At 34.8% G+C, this 21,146-nt stretch overlaps 2 protein-coding genes across 3 annotated transcripts in view; both read right to left on the bottom strand.

Annotated features, from left to right (window-relative positions):
- The window catches only part of immt (inner membrane protein, mitochondrial (mitofilin)), a 905,839-nt gene that overhangs the window by 112,839 nt on the left and 771,854 nt on the right, over nucleotides 1–21,146 (bottom strand). The gene's annotated exons all lie outside the window — the stretch shown is intronic.
- Nucleotides 470–20,822, bottom strand: npy7r (neuropeptide Y receptor Y7). 2 transcript variants are annotated; one of them, XM_087280412.1, is made up of 2 exons: nucleotides 20,538–20,822; nucleotides 470–3,049 (listed from the first exon to the last, which is right to left on the bottom strand). In XM_087280412.1, exon 2 carries the CDS (start codon nucleotides 3,017–3,019, stop codon nucleotides 1,901–1,903), a length of 1,119 nt encoding a protein of 372 aa, XP_087136538.1. In that variant the 5' UTR covers nucleotides 3,020–3,049; nucleotides 20,538–20,822; the 3' UTR covers nucleotides 470–1,900.

Here is a 21,146-nt window from a genome sequence, read left to right as displayed (position 1 = left end):
AATGTAGAAATTTCGAAGCTTCATATGATTACAGATTGAACCACTGAAGCCTCAAGGAATGTTTTGACTATGTCTTTGGTTTCTTTTCTGAACTTTGAATGTTTTAGGACCCTTGCTATAGAAGATGAGGGAGCTCTCGAATTTAATCTGAAATATCTTAATTTGTGTTCTGTAGAGAAACAAAGGTCTCCGATAATTGGAATGACAGGGTCAGTATAATAACAGAATTACCATTTTAGCATGAACTAACCATTTAAGGAAAATTTGCTTTTGACTGCCTATCAGAAAATATATAATGGATGTTTTTACTGATTACTACATAATCAGCACATTTTCTGAGAAAAATAAATCATTAAAGTAGTTTGAGGTGGGCTTGAGCTTGGGGCAAAGAGCTTTCAGTATTGATACAAATACTTTACTAGAAGGACTTGTTCAAAATAATGACTTCAGTTGAACTGCATTTAATTCATTTTTATGTTTTTGCTTTGTTGTTTAATGACTGTCAGAATAATTTTTTCAGTTTTATAATAAATTAAACCATACACTATATTTAAAGGGCATCCAAAACTAATTAAACTATTAAAATAGACGAAACACTTAAATATAGCTGGTACCCTTATACAATGTACTTATTGTACACTATATGCACTTGTTTAAAGGGATAGTTCACCCCAAAATGAAAGTTCCATCATCATTTACTCACCCTCCACTTGTTCAAAAATATTTGACTTTCTTTCTTCTGTTTAACACAATAGATGTTATTTTTAAAAATTCTGGTAGCTGGCACCCAGTGACTTTCATCATATTTTTTCCTACTATGGAAGTTAATGAGTGCCAGCAACCAACACTCAACAGAAGAAGGAAACTCATGAATGTTTAAAACTACACAAGAAAGAATACATGATGAGGTAATTATTTAAAAAAATATATACATTTTTAACACTTCTCTATAGGCCTTTCGATATTTGGAGAGTGTAACATAGTTTGAAACATGTTGGTTCCCTTATCATAGTGGTGATTGATTATCTCTATATTGGAAGCCCAAGTAGATTATCTCTATGGTGGACACCAATGTTAATAACTAATAATAGCCATCTGAATTCAATAGTGTATTCATAATCTTGTCAGTTATTGTGCCTTTAGCCCCAACAGCAGGGTCCTTTTTACCCCACACACACTCAGAAATAAAGGTACACAAGAGCTTATAAGGAGAGATTTTACCCAAATATGAAAATCTATCTAAAATTTACAAACTTCAAGTGGTTCCAAACATTTATGAGTTTTTTTATTCTGGAGATATTTTGATGAAAGCTGAAAACCTGTAACTATTGACTTGTTAATAGTAGGAAAAACAATGCGGAAGCCAATGGTTACCGGTCTTCAGCTTTCTTTAAAATATCATCTTTTGTGTTCAAATGACTAAATAAATCAATAAAGGTTTGAAAAAGTGAGTAAATGATGGCAGAATTTTCATATTTGGTTAAACTATCACTTTAAAGGTACATAAAAGTATGTCAAGCGTACATTTTATTACATAAGAAGTAAAAGCGAGTACCATCTGAAAAGTTACTGCATCAGTGACAGCTCTCGTACCTTTATTTCTAAGAGTGTACCAAACCTTTACATATTCTTCAGTTATTTCAAAACTGCTGTTCTACTGAGCTCGAACAAATACCCGTTTCATGAATATTAGATTAAATTAGGACTGGAATATGTCAAGGATCATCCAAATAAATTTCCACACTTATATACTAAATCATGGAGGATTAGGAAAGTGCTACATTAAGTTTATGTTCCATGCAGTGGTTTAGAGCAGACTTTAGCCCCATTGTCCCCTGTTGGATTATATACTGTGCAACAATCAAGCTCCACCAGACCGAGAAAGACTCTATCTTCATGATCAGACAGCTGCCGCAGGCTGACCATCATTGTACCCGTTCACAATCATCCCTCTCAATGATCGAGTCCTGAAGGAGCCATCAGGGTAGATTGAGTCTGGTTTGTGCTCACAGCGGAAGAACATGAGGAAGCCGTTCCTATAATTCTGGTTCATCCAGCCATAGAGCAGCGGATTGACGAAAGTTGAGCACATCGCCACAATGTGAAACAAGGTATAAATCAGTTTGTACTCTTTGAACTTGAGAATCAAGTCAAGATCGCTGGCCAGCTGAAACATGTGGAACGGGAGCCAGCAAACTGCGAAGACCACGACTACTAGAGCCAACATCTTGGTGGTCTTCTTCCGACGGACAATGCCATCGTTGCGGTTGGAAGGGCTGACGTGGTTCTTCAGTTTAATCCAAATGCACACGTAAGCATAACTGATGATGGCCAAAGGGACCACATACTGCAGGAGAAGCATCGATAGACTGTAAATGACCGCATCCCGATTTGTGCCATTCGGCCATTTCTCAGAGCAAACCGCAATTCGTAAGTCGATGTAAGGGATTTCCTCGTATCGATACTCTCGGAAAATGGCCAGTGGGCCAGCCAGTATGGCAGCGAATGCCCAAGTCAGGCCAATGATAATAAAGCTAGTGCAGCGATTGAGTCGCTGACCAAGATGGAAAACAATACACCTGTAGCGCTCCAGAGCAATAATGGTAAGGGTGAGAATGGAAACGTGAACACTGAGAGCTTGGCTATAAGGCACCATGTGACACATGACTGCTCCAAATTTCCATTCATCCAACAATGTGTAAACCAAGGTGAAAGGCAAACACACTGTGTCCACCATCAGGTCAGCCAGGGCCAGATTGGCGATAAAATAGTTGGTGACGGTGCGCATGTTTCTGTAAAGAATGATCATGTAAATGACCAGAGTGTTACCCACGAGTCCTAGCAGGATTATCAGTGAATAAGCTAATATGAGCGATATTTGAACACTTAGGTGCTTGGTGATGTCATCCACAAAGGCTGGTTTGTAAGTGTTGACGCTGTCATTTCCCAGGCTGGTCTCTTGATTCCCATCATGGAGGACTGTGTCCTCTGATCCATTGACTTGATCTGATTGGCCCATGTTAACCCGGTAGCAAGGACATGCATGTACCTGCCAAAAGAAAAAAGAAAAAAAAATAACATTCTTGCTTGAAATCTTAATCAAATTATTTTAGTATAATTGCATGTATACTTTCACTGATTGAAAATTCTGGAACAAGACTGGTTTTCAACAATTTTAACAAAGTCATTTGTCTTTATCTATCTGAACAGGCTTATATGAAGGCGTCAAAACGGTCAGAAGTTCAAGGAGCAGTCTTAGGTCGTACTCACACTATGTACAGTTGCCTCGAACCGGGCCAAAGCACGCTTGTCCCCCCTCCCGTCTCCCCCGACAGCCCCCACTCACATTACAATCGGGCCTTGGCGCGCTTACGTCATCGATGCTGCGCTGTTCAGTGAGCGCTCTCCCTCAGCACAGTGGAGATTTGTCTAGTTATATCGTTATATAAAGCCCGAAACTGAAAGGGACTGTTTCATATGGATTTAATAATCATTCTTACTGTTCAATGAACACAAACTGCCCTAGATTATTAAAGACGCAAACTCCACACTGCACGACAGCTGTGCACCTTCAGCAAACCTCCTCATTCCTGCAGCACGAGGGCTTTATGATTGTTTATGAGCGGTAAAAGTGACGGATCTGTTTGGCGAAATATCTGACTGTGTCACCGCATCCCTAAGGACTGTTTGGCGAAATATTTGACTGCATGTCACTGCACATCAAACTACTGAAACGATATAACTAGAGAAATCTCCTCTGTGCTGAGCGAGAGTGCTTACTGAACAGCAAAGCATCGATGCATAAGCGTGCCCAGGCCCGATTGTAGTGTGAGTGTGGGCCGTCAGGGGAGACGGGAGGGAGAACAAGCGTGCTTTGGCCGTTTTCGAGGCAGCTGTAGATAGTGTGAGTACGGCCTTAGAGAAAATAATTTTTAATCATTCATTTATTTTCCTTCCTTCCTTAGTGCCTTTATTCATTAGGGGTCACTACAGTGGAATGAACAGCCAACTTATCCAGCATATGTTTTACACAGCAGATGTGTGTATATATATATTTATATTTATATATATATATATATATATATATATATATATATATATATATATATATATATATATATATATATATATATATATATATATATATATATATGTGTAATGTATTACAATCTTGCTTCTTAAAGAGTGATTAAATATGATTTACTTTTTAAGTAAAGTAATAAGTAACATTAATTGTGTATTCATTTTCCCTAAAAAGTGCTGGGCTTGCTTGTTTGTTATAATATAAAAAAGAAAAAATATATTTTAGAAAAATATGCCAAAAGCAAAATGCTTGCGAAGTGAATAATTCAGGATGCAGGACAGAAAACACCCTTAAGCAAAGAATTTCCAGAGTTTGCATTTCATTGTTTTTTTTTTTTTTCATTTTAAGGGTAGTGAGGGATATTGAATCTGTTTTTTTTTTTGGAAGTGAGATGAATAAATACATTCACATTTAAGCAGAACATTAAGCATCACATTTTTCATCACACAAAAAAACTCTAAATTTACGACTGAATTCTCTTTAAATGGTATTAGGAGATCTGTCAGTCAGTATAGGAAAAATTAACTCATGTTTTCTTGGAAAAAAGTAATGTGCTACTATACTAGTTACTTGAAAAAAAATCTGATTACATAACTCACATTAGATTGTTTGTAATGTGTCACCCCAACACTAATATGGAATACCTCAAGGCGGATTCTGACAATAATCAGAGATACTGTATTTTCGCAAAGCCTAATGAAACATTTCAAATAAAAACACACAGAGTGGATATAAAAAAATGAATGATTAGCAACTTCTTTCTACTAAACACAGTTTTAGATTATACACTGTAAACCCAAAAAGTTAAGGTAACTCAAACCATTTGAGGAAACCAATTGCAACAAACCATTTAAGTTCAAAAACTAATCCAGTGAACTTAATCTATTTGAACAAACAAAGCAATTTTGAGCACAGTAATACCCAAGAAATGAAGAGAACTCAAACCAGCTGAGTATTGTAAAACCCAATATGTTAAGGCAACTCAGACCGTTTGAGGAAACTGATTGCTACAAACCATTTGAGTTAAACTAATCTATATGAGTACTGTCAACTTACTCCATTTAAGTTGAAGTAATAAGGTATTCAATTAACTCATTACTTTCAACACTGAGTTTAAAACTCTTTTCAAATGAGTAGATTTAACTTTCAGTCAATTTTGAGTTAACTACACTCAATTCATCAGATGAAGTTGACTGTTGGCTTTTAAAATTTATGCTTCAAAACTATAATACTGCATAATAATACTCACTCTTGACTAATGTTCTGTTAAAAATCTTTGTCATCAGTCGAGAAATTGGGACTAGATGCAGGGATGAATACCAAGAAACTGTATTTATTTTGGGCTGTGTATATAATTGGGTCAATACCAGACTACTGATAAGCTTCATGTCAAAACGGACTGCTAATGATACACGGGCTGCTTTGTCTCTGAACCCTTCAGTATTGGAATCACAAGTATGACAACTGGCATGTGCGTAAAATCCTTGCATTTATGTGCAGATGGTCATTGTAGCTATAAAGCAATCAAGAATGTGGGCTCATGTAACAAAGCTAACTGACACCAAGGTAAAATGCAACACATGCAGTAGTGTAACACTGAACAAAGCTGGTAACATAATTAAACATCTATTAACAAAACACACCATATAGGTCATGTTTACTTGAGTATTTGTACTGTAAAGTACTGTAGACTACTGTAAATTTCAACAGTAACAAAATAACTTCAAATTATCAACATACTTTCACATCTTTTTGTATTTTTAACAGTATTAATATGAATAGTTATTGGTAAGCACTATCAGTATCGTTATTGATCAAATTTAAATGATACCCATCCCAGCTAAACATTTCTTCTCCTTGGAATTATAAGGTTCTGTCTGCGTTCTGAATGATTCTGAGATATTGAGCTTCAAAGTTTTTGCATTCCATAGCAAACAGTATGTGTGTAATATTTGTTTTTGTAAATAAAATGTCTTAAAATGTAAACAACTTATAAAAAAACATCCCATAATGTTAATAGGTTGTCATTTAATAAGAATATGTCATTAATTTTGACAAAAAATGTCAGATAGAACCTTATAATTCTAAGGTGATGATTTATTGATTAATTTTTCTCAGGAGTCGTCAACTTATCCAGCAAAAGTTTTACACAGCGGATGCCCTTCCAGCTGCACCCAGTACTGGGAAACATCCATACACACTCATTTACACATACACTATGGCCAATTTAGTTTATCCAGTCTTAGCTAGACAGCAGTCTGTAATTTATAGGCCAGTCTGCAGCATCTGCTAAACTTCATTTCATCTAGACAACATATGTTCTCAATACCCAATGCAGAAGATCTAATTAACACATAATCTCAAGGCTAGATTTTTGTAATGTTTTACTGATTGGTTGCCCTGCAGGTCTAATAATAATAAATAAATAAATAAAAAAAACTGGTAAAAGAATGCATGACTATAGTGCTTATTAAAACCAGGTATTATGATCATATTAGCCTGGTTCTCTCAACACTGTATTTGCTCTTTATTAGAAATTTAGACATTTTAAAATCTTGCTGATTACTTATAAATCCCTGAAATTTGTAGCTTTACTGTGTTTTGTGAGCTTCTGTTGCATTAAAATCTATTTTTTATGCATTCTCAAAATTCTGGCCAGGTGATAATACTTTGAATATCAAAATGACTGTGGGCTGTATATTCATACTTGGTGCTTAGTTTCTTGTACAAATCAGTTGCTCAATCTGAGCTCAAATCTACAACCTGACATGAAACAGAAAAGGAATTTGTGATTTGTTAATTCTTGTTGACTTGTTCTTTTTTTGTTCAAAAGTATGATTTCTCTGAACACTTTAAAGTTCTTTCAAACTTAAAGGCCTTTTTGTAGTTTTGACACAAGTCTACAATATGCAGGTAAACTAATAGATTAGGGCAGGGGTCACCAATCTCGGTCCTGGAGGCCGGTGTCTCTGCAGGGTTTAGCTCCAACTTGCTTCAACACACCTGCCTGGATGATTCAAGTATACCAAGTAAGAGCTTGATTAGCTTGTTTAGGTGTGTTTGATTAGGGCTGGAGCTTAAATCTGCAGGACATCAGCCCTCCAGGAACAAGTTTGGTGACCACTGGATTAGGGTTTTCTGCAAGCAAAGCAGGAATATTTTATCATTTTTTGTCAAAAATGCTTAATCACAACTATTTCAAGTCCTCTACCAACTATAGTATAAAGACAAAAATAAGAGTTTTGTCATGCTTAGTCATGTTCGGCATATTAGTCAGAATATATGAAAAGAGGATTGATTATGGACTGTGACATGACATCAATCATATAGATCTTTTTCTCTATGATATCATTCTCAATCGGCTTCTGGTTGCGTCCTATAGTGCCTGATCCATGATGAATGTTCAGAGCCTGCTGTTACACTTATGATAATTAACCCTTGTGTGCTGTTCAAATTTATTATCCTTTCGTGATGTTTGTGGCTGTTTTTGTCCCATTGACTTCCATTATATTAACATTTTTTGATTATCGCAAAGCAATAACACCAAATAATTATGGACTCTTGAATTAATTTTTGCTCAATTTCAAAGCATTTTCCCCAAATGTTTCAAAACAAGATTTGTCACCAAAAATCATTCCATTTACTGAAACAAAGAAAGTTGTAGCCAGATTAAGACTTTAAATCACCCCAGAGTGGCTGAAAACATCCCCAACAGCACATAAAGAGAATTTTGTTTTGTCTAGAGTCATAAATCACTAATCTGATTTTAATTTATTACGAGACTAACATTTATAGGGGAAAAAAATCTCAAACATTGCTTACTTCCAGGGCTGTTTATATTGAAGTTGATAATTAGCCGCACCATGTTGGTGTTTTGTAACATCTAATTTTTACGAGGTGGGTCATTAGCTCAACGCTCCCCCAACCTGGAGAACCAGGACATACACACATTCACAACAGACAATTTAGCTTACCCATTTTACCTATAGCACGTGTCTTTGTACTTGTGAGGGAAACCGGAGCACCCAGAGGAATCCCATGCAAACTCGGGGAGAACATGAAAACTCCACACAGAAATGCCAACTGACCCAGCTGAGGTTCAAATCAGCAACCTTCTTGCTGTGAGGTGACTGCTACCCACTGCACCATCGTGCCACCAAAATTTCAGCCCTGACTCCATAAAAAAACCTTTAAATGAACACTTGTCATAACACACAAACAAGACGGACATCACATTCAGCTCAGCCAAAAGGAGTTGAAAATACTGGCAAAATTCAATATTATGCATTCCTAACATATTTAATAAGATTCAATTAAAAAGGGAGAAGTTATTTTTATTTCTGAACTATTCAAGTGTATGTATTATAACCCTTTCTGTTGATTTTTCTGGAAAAAAAAACCTATTTAAACAACCATTGTCAGAACCCAGGTTTGAACTATGCTTCCTCTCTTTTCAGACAGTGTTTTTATCTTTCCCTTTTGACAGCTTTCCATGTGTTCTCTGTCTTCATTGTGACTACCCACAGCTGTTTGTCTTTGGCAGTCAGTACAGCCACTCGTTTACTCCCACCTGTCTTTCATTTCTGTTGATTGCTGGTCTTATATCTGAGTGTGCTTTGCTTCTCTTGGTGCTAGAATGTTGGCTTTGTACCACTGAGTGCTGGTCTGGTGTACTTTGTCCAGTGATGATATCCTGACACGACTTCTTTGACCTAAGTCTATGATTGTCAGTCCTGGGCTGAAATGCTTACTTTAACAGAATTAATTTTAGCTCTTTTCTTATTCGGCTCTTCGTATTTTGTCAATTTTGTCAGATTATTCTCTCCTGGTCCTGACGCTGTTGCCTTTTGGCCACTCCTCTGTTTGTTGACTGATTATTCTGGACATGTTCTGTTTCTCAGTGAGTTGAGTTTCTTTATTTTTGCCTTTAATATTTAATAATGTTTTGACAACTCTGCTTTTGGGTCATTTACACCGACAACCTGACAACTACCGTGTACTGTATTGTTAATTCATGTTGTAAGTCAGACAGGGCAAAAGTTTAACTTGTAAAAATGTTATGTTCACAGTATTTTGTGGTTTTTTTTTTTTTTTTTTTTCTCTCCCCCTGTATCAAAATATGACATCATACACGCACACTTTTTGGAATTAGGGTTGTAAAATAAACACTGTTAAAAAAAAAAAAAAAAAAATCCAACTTGGGGGAAAATTACAAAATTCTGAAAAGTTAAATGTTTGAATGACCACATTTAACAGGTTTACTTGACCTAAATCACAATTCTCTTTATTAAATTAGTAAAATTAGTTTTGTGAGCTAAACTTTGCAAGCTCATTCAAAACAAAAAGCTGCTGCCAACTTGTTACTTTAGGTTGAGCTAATCTCAGACTTTACAAAAGAATAGAGGTTACAGTATTTCTAACCCTAACAACAATGACAAAAATAATTGTAACTCCAATTATAATCTTAAAGTCATTATTATAAACTACAAATACTACTGTTAATGTAATCTGAAATTATTATTTATTATCACTTGTAATTTCTTTTTTTTTTTTTTTTGACTGGGGCAGCTGCAGAAAGACTTTTAATGTAAATTTCTATCTCGCATTTACCTTGTTTGCTCTAACAAAAAAAAAAAAAAAAAAAAAAGAAGCTTGGTTCATGTGGACTATTAATTTGTATTTAACTGTTATGTATCCATGAGGAAGTTTGTTCCTAACAAAATTAAAAAGACAAATCAAATGCCCCAAGCAACTACCCAATTCATAAATGAAATGCTGAAACAAAAGATAAATCAAAATGCATTCTCAAATGAGAGATCAAATGTATTTGATATTTCATTTTCAGGAACAACTCAGTAAAATCCTGTAATAATTAAATGACAAATTAATGCTCAAACTATAGTTCAAACAGAGGAACCAGTTACAATTTATAAAGTTTTGTTACAAAGTAGTTCACTCTCCAGAAAAGCAATAATCTTGCGTTAACCCAAATGTTTTATTTTTGTATTGCTGAAAACTAGTTTTAGGTCAGTGCAGCTGATGGTTTTAAAAGTTGAGCGAACAAGAATGTAATGTTTTTTGTTGTTGTTGTACTGGCTTAATATTTTTCACAGTGTATCTTTAACTTAGCATATCAAACACAATACTATAACTACAAATCCCACAATTAATTGTTTAAGCTACGTTAATTAGGGCAATTAAGGAAATGAGCAAGTGAATTTAAAGTTAATTAACTGTAATAGCTGTATTTTACTGTATGACAGTTAAGAAGTATGTTACTATATTTTAAACTTGCATCGTAAACAATTCTCTATGTTTAATATAGAAACTATACTAAAATACAGCAAGATGAATGGTGCTGTAAATGTAAATACAGTATTTGAGTAAATCATTTATAATAAGTTTGTCACCAACTCGGTCCCAGTCATTCCCCTCGCTGACCAGCAGAGATCATCACCGGACTCCTGACATTACGTCATGCTCAGACACTAATTGCCACACACCTGCAGCACATACCCTTGATCAACACACACACACACACACACATCATTGCGAAGTCTTGTTCTGCGCCTGCAAACACTACAGAGTGTTTCTACTCCTTGCCTGCTTTCCCCGTTGCTAACCCGGACTGTATATCAACCTTGTCTTGCCTGCCGCCTGTCTTGAACCCAGTCTGAATACTGACTTTGATTCTAGCCACCTGCCTCTGACCCATGCCTGCTTTATCACCCTGTGTTTGTCTGCCGCCAGCCTATCGATTTAATACAACTGTGTTTGATGTGAGTTCGCACTAGTAACATCTGTGTGCTCTTTATTAAACTCTGTTTAATAAATATACTGCAAATGGATCCCTCTGTGTCAGACCCTTCGTTACAAAGTTACTGTAGATTTTTACAGAAAATTATTAATAGTGTATGTTGCACAAGAGCACAAATGGGAATCCTATAACTCTACACATCCATTTGGGTTTCTGGTGCAATTTTTGTTAGATAGCAAAATAAGTCAATAAATGTTAAACATTGTGTCTAAAGTTTATTAACCATTTTCATTCATTCATTTTCTTGTCGGCTTAGTCCCTTTATTAATCTGGGGTCACCACAGCGGAATGAACCACTAACTTATCCAGCATGTTTTTACGCAGCGGATGCTCTTCCAGCCCTTCCCATCTCTGGAAAACATCCACAAACACTCATTCACACACTCATACACTATGGACAATTTAGCCTACCCAATTCACCTGTATCGCATGTCTTTGGACTGTGAGGGAAACCAGAGCATCCGGAGGAAACCCACACGAACGCAGGGAGAACATGCTGACTCCACACAGAAACACCAACTGAGCGGAGGATCGACCCAGCGACCTTTTTGCTGTGAGGCAACAGCACTACCTACTGCTCCACTGCTTCGCCAATTAGCCATTTTATGAACAGTATTTCTATAAAGTACAAGCACAACTTTGAAGTTAATAATAAATTAGTCAATGTTGAAATAAGAAGTTCCACAATACAATTAACTAATCAAACTGTATTGTATTTTTAAGCGTTACCCCATTTTAATTAAACTTTTTAACATCAACAATAATGGAATTCACCTTTTTTCTTCCCCCAATCATGTAAAAAAATTTTTTTTAATTTTATCCATTGAAAATGTATTTGATCATAAAAAGGAATTCAATTTATTTTACATATAATTATTTCTATATTAATAAACCATTAACTAATTTGCTGCTAATTAGTTGGTAAGGTAGTAAATGGGTTTAGGGTATAGGATTAAGGATGTAAAATAAGACTCCCAACATATCTGGGCTGTTTTCCTAGAAAAGTGTGTTTCCTGTAACGATGCATTAATATTAGCATAATGGGTCATTACTAAAAGAAAAGAGAAGACGACACTTAAGTCTCTAAATAGTCTGCTGGAGCCACTTTATTGATTGTAAAGAAAACTTTGTTCTGAAAACATGTGCAATGAGATTTCGTGACATTCAGTGGTTCACATTTCATTGCACATGTTCAATTATAAATGAACATAAGAGAACTCATTCTCAGCGTGGAGGCATTTCTAGACGATATCTAAATGATGTCTTCATTTCTTTTTTTGTGCATGCGCTCTGTTGGAATAAATGCGAGTCATGCTCAAGCCGCACACACACTCTTGCATGCATGAACACCTGATGAAATATGTAGAATATTCTTCATTCTGCTGAGCGTGAGCGATTATATATCATTACAACACTGGAAGGGATATAACTGAGAGTTAGATAATGCGAGATTGGATTAGATTGAAAAATGTAACCGAATTAATCTTTTTAGCTGAGATACGCTCATTTTACACAGCTCACACAAACACAGCCGTCTTTGTCATTTTTTTATCACGTTCAATTGAAGCATTAAATCGCATAAACACTTGATATAATATCCATTTAACGCTTGGCTATCGTGGTGATTTTGCTAGCAGAATATTGAAGCATATTTAATTACAAAAAGGTTAACGAGGCCTTTTCCTGCTCATAAGAGATGGATAGAGCTTCATTAAAATCCAATTTATAGCCTGCTCAAAGCAAGACAATGCAGAGCTCTTTTTCTTTCTTTTTTTTCCAGAACGATTTGAGCTCATGAGCACATTTAAAAGTGACGATATTGTCATTTAAGCTGATTATATGACACAAACTGTATGGACGGCTTTCTGCTCAAGGGAAAACAGAAAATTGCCAATAAAGACCTTGACATCTTGGGTCATTTAGAGCCTGAAAACAAAAACACTTTCCTCCGCCAGAGATGACACAGTTTCTGCAGGACACTCAATCTTTCGGGGCGCATCGAATTAAAAAAGCAAACTAGGTTGTTATATTGTTTTTAGCTGATGGGTGTGCTTCTATTGTTCTTCACAACTAAGAAAGATTGCCTCCATTTGTTAGAAGTATCCACAAGCTTTCTTGAAGGTGAGTACAAAAGGATTTTGGCCATAAAAATAAATGTATTTTCCTGCTTGGCTTTGTAGTCACTATTTTGGGTCACACTTTAAAAGAAAGATCAGTTAATATTTGCTAAAAAGAACAAATAATTAGCAATTTATTACAGTATTTATTCATCTTTTCCAATTTTATTAATAAAAATGGTCATACTTTATTTTTAATGTGGAATTTAGGCATCTTTTATACGGCTCCTTCAACAGATATATAACTGACTATAAGAAACTTTGCAAGTACATATCAACTTACACTAACCCAACCCTAAGCTTAACCTAAAAATCTACTAATTTTAACTAACGAGAATTAGTTGCAATGTAACTTAAATTCAGGAAAAGGACCATTAAAAAAGTGTTACCGCAATTTATGCTTTTGACAAACCAAAAGCTAACACTTTTAGCTAAATAGCTGCTTATTAATAGTCATAGATATATACATTAGATGTTGCCTACCCTGTTGTTGTCTATTAGAAGGAATGCGTCAATAGAGCTGCCATTTTAGTACAGGGTAGTACAGGGTAGCTCTCTTTTGAAATGAATGTTGGACCAAGCTGCAGTGGAGGACTGTGGCCATCCAGAGCCAGAGACTTACACATATAAACATATATCTATGATCGGGAGTTTTCCCGGAGGTCGGTATGCAATTTTTTAAAAATTCCAGAACTTATCATCACTTTTCTACATTGATGGATAAGATCGCACAGGTATTCCTGACAAAAAGCTTGTGTTTGTGCGTATGAAGATGTACTATCCACCCTCTCTGTTAAATTTGATCTAATCATGTCCTGAAACACACCTCCTCTTCTGCTTTCACTTCTCATACTGACAGAGGGAGCGACTGTGTTTCTGGCAGCGCAGCATCTCGTTGTTTTGCATTGTTTGCTGATTTTATTCAACAAAACTAGCATAAGCCGAGTGTTTTAGTTTGAGTTGGTGCTACTTTGCCTAATGATGAATGCAGTAAGTGACTGTATTATCATCAACAACGTTACCTGTTTAGCACAAAAGTTCATAACATACAAAAACATAAAGAACTTAATCATACTTATGAAATGTTCTGCTGTTCTGCCTTTGTGCTTTGTTTTCTTTGTTTGCTCGTTACTACACCCGTAGACAGCCCTAAAGTCCAGCATCTTCACGTCGTAACACTGTCTTGACTAGTGCTGTTGAATGACACTTGTCCTAGGAGCACTGTACAAATATGGCGGCGCTATTGATGCATGCTCAGGGTCCCTATGCGATATCTAGTGTATATATCTATGATTAATAGTTAGTAAGGTTAGTTATTGAGTTTAGGTATTGGGTAGGGATGTAAATTAAGATCATACTTTATAAGTGCTAATAATCAATATCTTAACAATAGGCAGGATATAAACCAATAGTAAACGATGTGAATTCTTACTTAAACCAAAGTGGGAAACACTTTATAATACTAACACACTATGAATCATCTTATAAGCATTAGCAAATAATGAATTTATTATTTGTTGATCATTAACTCTACATTAATAGATGTAAGTAAGCAGTCCTACGTGGAAAGAACCTATATGAGGATGTATGTGCATATGTGAAACCTATATGTAGTATATATGCACATATATAATAATATATACAATGTATATATGTGTATTTATGCCGCATATATGCAAAGTTGGGGTGAATATATGTGCATGTACAGGCCAAATATGTCTCCTGTTGCTTCTTTATAACCACATATAAGCCCTTTGTTCATACATGATGTCTCCTATATAGCTCATATTTCACTTTGGCAACTGTCATACATGATGGCTTGCCTAGCTCATATTTTCTATTATCAAGACAATAACTAAAAAAAATGCAAAAAACTTGTATGTGCCACTTGAATTTGGTATGTAATTGGCATGTTATGGAATTGAACTGTTATGGTATGTAATTGGCATGTTATGGAATTTAACTATGGCAAATAAGTGAGAAGAGATGGAAAGCTATGATGTCTACACATTTTCCTGAAACATTTACAAAGTGAATTATTGTATGAAGATAGTGGAAAAGAAGGAAATGTATAACAAAACGGTTTGTCAGGTTTTTTTTTTTTTATTTAGTTTTTTCTGTTTTTTGTTTTATTTTTGCTCTTGTACTATATTTATGCCTTGTACTATATGATTAAGTAAATAAAAAAAAACTATTTCTTTTAAATTATGTTGTCTAGCAGCTATGTATTTTTATAATTTTACTAACATATGGGTGAACATATATGTACATATAATATAGGAAAACTAAAAATTTTATATGTCACATATCTCAAAAACCTATATCAAAACCTATATTAAAAAATATACGTTTATATAGGTTCTTTTCATGTGTTCTTTTTCACTGAAGTTACAAATGTTGTATTGCTGACTTGTAAGCACATGTATAATGTGCTTAATTACTGTATTTTTATAGTTTGTTACATATTAACTGTTCATTACTAAATTCATTATTGCATTATTTACAAACCATTTGTAGTTGGGGGCTTTTAGGGTGATTTAGTATGAGTTAGTAAGTAATTAATAAACTATTTAAATCAACATTTGTATATTTTATTATTCAGGCATTGGTTACTATGTATATTAATAAATGCTTTATTAACTCAACTTCATCCAGTTGTGTGACCAAGTCTAAAGTGAGGACTATTTATGCTTTGTAAATCCCTTATGAATTACAATCAGAGGCTCAGTACAGTACAGTAAAGTTCAAACATTTCTAAATAACAGAAGTGTCAAAATACAACATAACATTGCATAAAACAACAACAATATAATAATTGAACAATATATTGCAATACAACATGAAAATATTATTTAGCGATGTTTAAACTGTACGGTCATTTTATTTACACAGATTTATTTTTTATTTGATAGTTTTATTTGTGTATCTTCAAATGAATAGAAATGAATAATGTTGTTTATTTTATTTTCTCCTGTTTAGAATTTAACTGACCCTTAAATTTTCATTTATAAGGGATTTACAAAGCATAAATAGATGCCACTTTAGATTATGTCACAAAACTGGAGCAACCCAGGCTCATTCTGATTACGTACCCCTATATATATTCCTGGGGAGAGCAATTCATGAACATAAAAAATTAAGTTGTCCCAATGAATCAAGAATTATGTAGTTTACGCTCATTTTAAATAAGTAGTTTGAATGAGCAAGAAAAATTATAATAATGTTTTTACTGTTGTTAGTTCTTATTAACTTTTGTTAACTTAAGTTAACAAACAAGCACCACTTTGGATATAATAATAAATTTATTAATGTTAAACTATGATCAATAAATGCTGTGTGTCACTATCACTAGCGATCTAACCAGCATAGATCGCTAGAGAACATTCACACGAACTACAATCCTTCCTCAAAATGAACTACAGATCCAGTCATGCAACACACACACACCTGCTCTAAGTCACCATTGATTACATTCCCACAGCTGATGCTGCTTATGGACTGACTACACACACAGATACAGCTCACTTTGAGACACTCGAGGTTGAGTCTTGTAAACTGATTGTAAACATTACGACGCATTTTCCCTTGCCTTCTGTGTTTAGACCTTGCTTTATTTAGTTTGTTTACATTGTATGCTGCCCAGGGCCAGATTGACATAAGGGCTAGGGCCCATGGAAGAAAGGGGCCCTGGATTGGCTCAAGAATTAATTTGGGCTATGACGCAGGAAACGCCTCCTTGCATTACGCTTTTCTCTCGTTGTTAATGTAAGTATTCCTTTCGGTTCGCTGCTGTTCAAAACAAATAGTGCTGTTCAGTACAAATAGTGACACCGGTCCTAAACTCGGGCTCGGAGTGGCTGTAGCCCAATCAGAATATTGAATAACCTTGTTTTAGTCACTCATAAGGGTGATCAGATGTCACAATTTTCCCAGAATCATGCTGAATGGACTTATGACTGAAGCGCAATCTCGACCACGCGGCTGTTACAGACTCAAAAACCGACGCGCGCCAGTACAATACATCACACAATATAACCCAGACAGTGCTCGGACAAATTAAATAGCCTACACAAGCAGTAATAAAACTGTCCATCATTGTGGAGTATGTATCTGAAGTAAATACATACAGTTATGCTTTACAGTAAGTCTAAATGAACCAGTTAGAAATAAAACTTTTTTTTTTTTATGAATGTTTGCTTTGTCCCTTTTATTAAAACGACAGAAATAATATGAAGCAATGAAATATTGGTGTTGGCTTTCATCAGACAATATATCCAATGCAATAAATAAATAAATAAACAAACAAACAAAATAAAATAAGGATACTATAGTCTTCTGTGACTCTGAAGACCACAATATTTTTGATATTAGAAGCATGGATTTTATAGATATCCTATCAATAGGGATTTAAATGTCTAAAAAACCTGTTAAAGGTAAACCCCTATTAAAAGCATTCATTATAAAGCACTAATTTAGGAAATAATGCAAATGATTTTGTTTTGCTGATTTTTGCAGCCTGTTTGAACTTTAAAGTTCATATTATGTCATTACTTAATTTGTATAACCTACTTGCAGGCCTATTTTAATAAAATAGAAAAAAATCTAATAAATATAAATCAAACAGTGGAAAATTAGATAATAGTAATATTAATCAGTAAATTATTAATAATACTAATATTAATAACAAGAACAACCATTGCTTGTCTGACCATTCTGTTTAATAAAACCTGCAAAAAGATCCTCACTCTATTGTCCAGCGTCACTTCACGTTACACTGTGCATCCAACGCAATCTCACTGCAATTCGTAACATTTTAATTTAGTGGCTAATTTGTATTATCTAACTCATACAATTTAGTACGATTTGCTCATCACCCAATGACGGTCGGGTTTAGAGGCAGGGTTGGGTGCCACGCCTCATCTATAAAATGGTACATTTTTGTTTGAAGCCAATACACTGAAAAAACTTAAAACACTTATGTTTCCTCATGGGATCAAGTTGATGTATTCGTTTTTTTGTTAGTTAATGTTAAATAAGTACATTAACTATTGGAACCTTAAAGTATTTTAAGCATTACCCCATTTTGATTGAGTTTTTTAACGTCAACATCAATTAAATTTACAGTTTTCCTTCCCCCGAATTTCTTAAAAGTTTATCAATTAATTTTACCCATTGAAAATTGATTAGATCATGAAAATCAATAGTTCTTCTGGTCGCACTTTACTTTGTTACTTCCATTATCATTATTAAACCATTAACTAAAACCTTTAGCTCAATAAACAAATTTGCTGCTAATTAGTTAGTATATGGCAGTAGTTGGGATTAGACATTGGGTAGGATTAGGGATGTAAAATAAGATCATTCTTTATGAGTGTTAATAAACACACTATCTAATTAATTAGAGGTTAATAAGGCAATAGCTAACAGTGGAAATTGCTACTAAAATGTTCTTCAATAACTAACCTGAAACAACTGCTAAAATCGTATGAACATTTGTTTATTGTTTATTATGATAATGTAAATAATTTTCCCTGGAACAATGTAAACAAGGACACATTTTACATTAATACTTCTTTCAAATGTCAAAAAGACATTGCTAATTTACTTTAGCATGTGCTTTAGCATTTCTGTTCACGTCTCACAGATTTTAGAGTTTGTCCTCCAGAGACACATGCATGAATGCGAGACACTATTCATCAAAAGGGCAAATCCCTTAAGACACATGACCTTTCTTTTCTGGGCTCATTGATTTGGACTATGTGGTGACTATGACAGTCCAGTCACTTACTAAAACAATAAATAAAAAATCACGACCAGAACTAGAAATCTTATTATCTTTCCTCAATTCTATTGTGTTTCAAATCATATAAAGTGCTCTGTTCTTGCGAATCAATCTACAAACTGCATTCTAAAGTGGAAAAGGCTGAAAAAAACCCACACTTCAGAATTGCTTTGTGCATATGTGTAACGAGGAATCAACATAAATAGGTTACAGGGTCTGTTGATTGTGACCCTCGTGGTTCAGCTTTGCTGGCATTATGATGTTCTGCTGGGATGCTGTTCATCCAACTCAAGAGCTCTTGGAAGCCCCATTAACGCTGTGCTAACTCATCATGAAAACTGCTCTTTAGTGTTCCAGATACTCGTCCAACTAATGCAATCAGATGATGAATGATTGTATGTCTGTTACTATGGAACTGAGGAACTGCGTGTAATGTAAACAAGAAAATGATCCAATTTAATGATCTAATTTTAGGATTGATGCTCTTTGGGTTTCGTAAACACACAATGGTTAATTTGGCAATTGGTTAATTTGGTTAATTGGTTAATTTGGCAAATAATTTGGTTTCTGTTGAACACACACACAACCAAGATTTTTTGAAGAAAGCTGCACACCACTATTTGTTTTTCCTGGAAGTCAATGGTTAGGTTTTCAGCTTGCTTCAGAATATCGTCTTTAGTGTTGAACAGAATACAGAAAGTTATAAAGGTTTGGAACCAAGGTTTGGAACCACTCGAGTAAATAGTGATTAAATATTCATTTTGTGTGAACTATCCCTGAAATGGCACGCCAAGAGAGAGCAGAATCCAAAATTTAAGAACTGGCTTCTGTTCAGTTCATGAATTGGAGTTTTGAATTGAATTGGCCACGTCCCACAGGATGTTGAATAGGAATGACAGGAAGACGAATTTATTGAACTCGAATGCAACCAACACACACTCTTCTGGGATTTCATTAAAGCTTTGGGACAAAATATAAGCAATCAATTCTGGCAAATGATTCCTGTTGACATATATGTAGAAATGCATTTCTCAGCTAGCAATGAACACACACAGCCATTACAAAAAATATGATTTCACTCTTAAAAATAAAGGTTTCAAAGAGGGATTTTTACAGTAATACAAAAGACAAAGAAATATTCTTCTTTAAAGAACCTTTTAGTGGATAGCTAAAAAAAAAAACATATTGTTCTAGCTGCGAGGAACATTTTTAAGAATCTAAAGAAACCTTATTGTGCAATGGAAAGCTTTCACATTGTTTTTTGTAGAAAAATCCCTCATATGCAAAAGAGTATTTATATCTACGAGTGGACTTAGTTAACAATCGTTTATTTTATTATTTATGAGGATTATTTATTTATTTAACTCAGTTAATTGCGGTGTAACAATTAATCAGTTAAGACAACAACATGATTACTTCAATATGGTAAACCTGGAAAATGAAATGCATTAAAAATGAATGATAATTTATAGTAATTGTATAAAAAAGTATTCATTTTTTATATAATATCAATATTATAATATTTATTTAAATATATCGATAATAATTCACAAAAAAAAAATCTATGTTTTTTTTAAACTACACTTTCCATTGAATTAATTACATATGTTTTCTGAATTATGTATTCTGGACAGCCCTAATACGGACACCTGCCAGGTGCCATATTTAATTGGAAATCCGCATTTCTCAGTCTCATTGATTATTTCAGAACGCTTAAAAACATTAAAAGCCACTCACCTTATTTGTAAGATATGGTCCCAATTATGAAGGGGTTTACAGCGCAGCACGCGCTATAAAGTTCGCGCATCCCCAACGCACGCGACAGCTTGCCGTTATTCTCCCTGCTGGATCAGCAGCTCATTCTTGGAAGAAAACACCGATACAGTAAAACCATGTCCGTGGAGGAAAAAATAAAAGCACTTTTTTCGTTTTAAATCATAAAGCGCCGGCAATAGATGGAGATGAACTTTAGGAGCAGGAGTGCTTCAGCGTGCACGCAGGCTATGTGGGAGGAACTGCTCTGGGGTCTGTCCATGCAATGTGACGCTTTTCAACGCAATCATCAAATCAAATGACAAATGATTGTCAGTGCATTGAGATCTGGGGTAGATGGCTTGACAGCCGAATCGTTATGACACGCGTAGCTCTATTTCGGTAATGCATATGCCATCCAGTAAGCCTCCAATTATAACATGCTTTGAGGAGGACCGAGTGTTATATCATTCTGACACTACTGTCAAACTGACATCATACAATGCATGAGTGATGGCTGTGATCAGAATGCGCAGTATAACCAATGCATTTCAGGAGGATTTTTATTTTCTGAGTGCAGTTTATCTCAACACT

This window comes from Danio rerio, chromosome 14, assembly GCF_052040795.2.
Source record: "Danio rerio strain M-AB ecotype USA chromosome 14, GRCz13ab, whole genome shotgun sequence".
Lineage (NCBI taxonomy): Eukaryota > Metazoa > Chordata > Actinopteri > Cypriniformes > Danionidae > Danio > Danio rerio.
The sequence above is the reverse complement of the archived record's forward strand: the minus strand, read 5'-3'. Positions and strand labels throughout refer to the sequence as shown.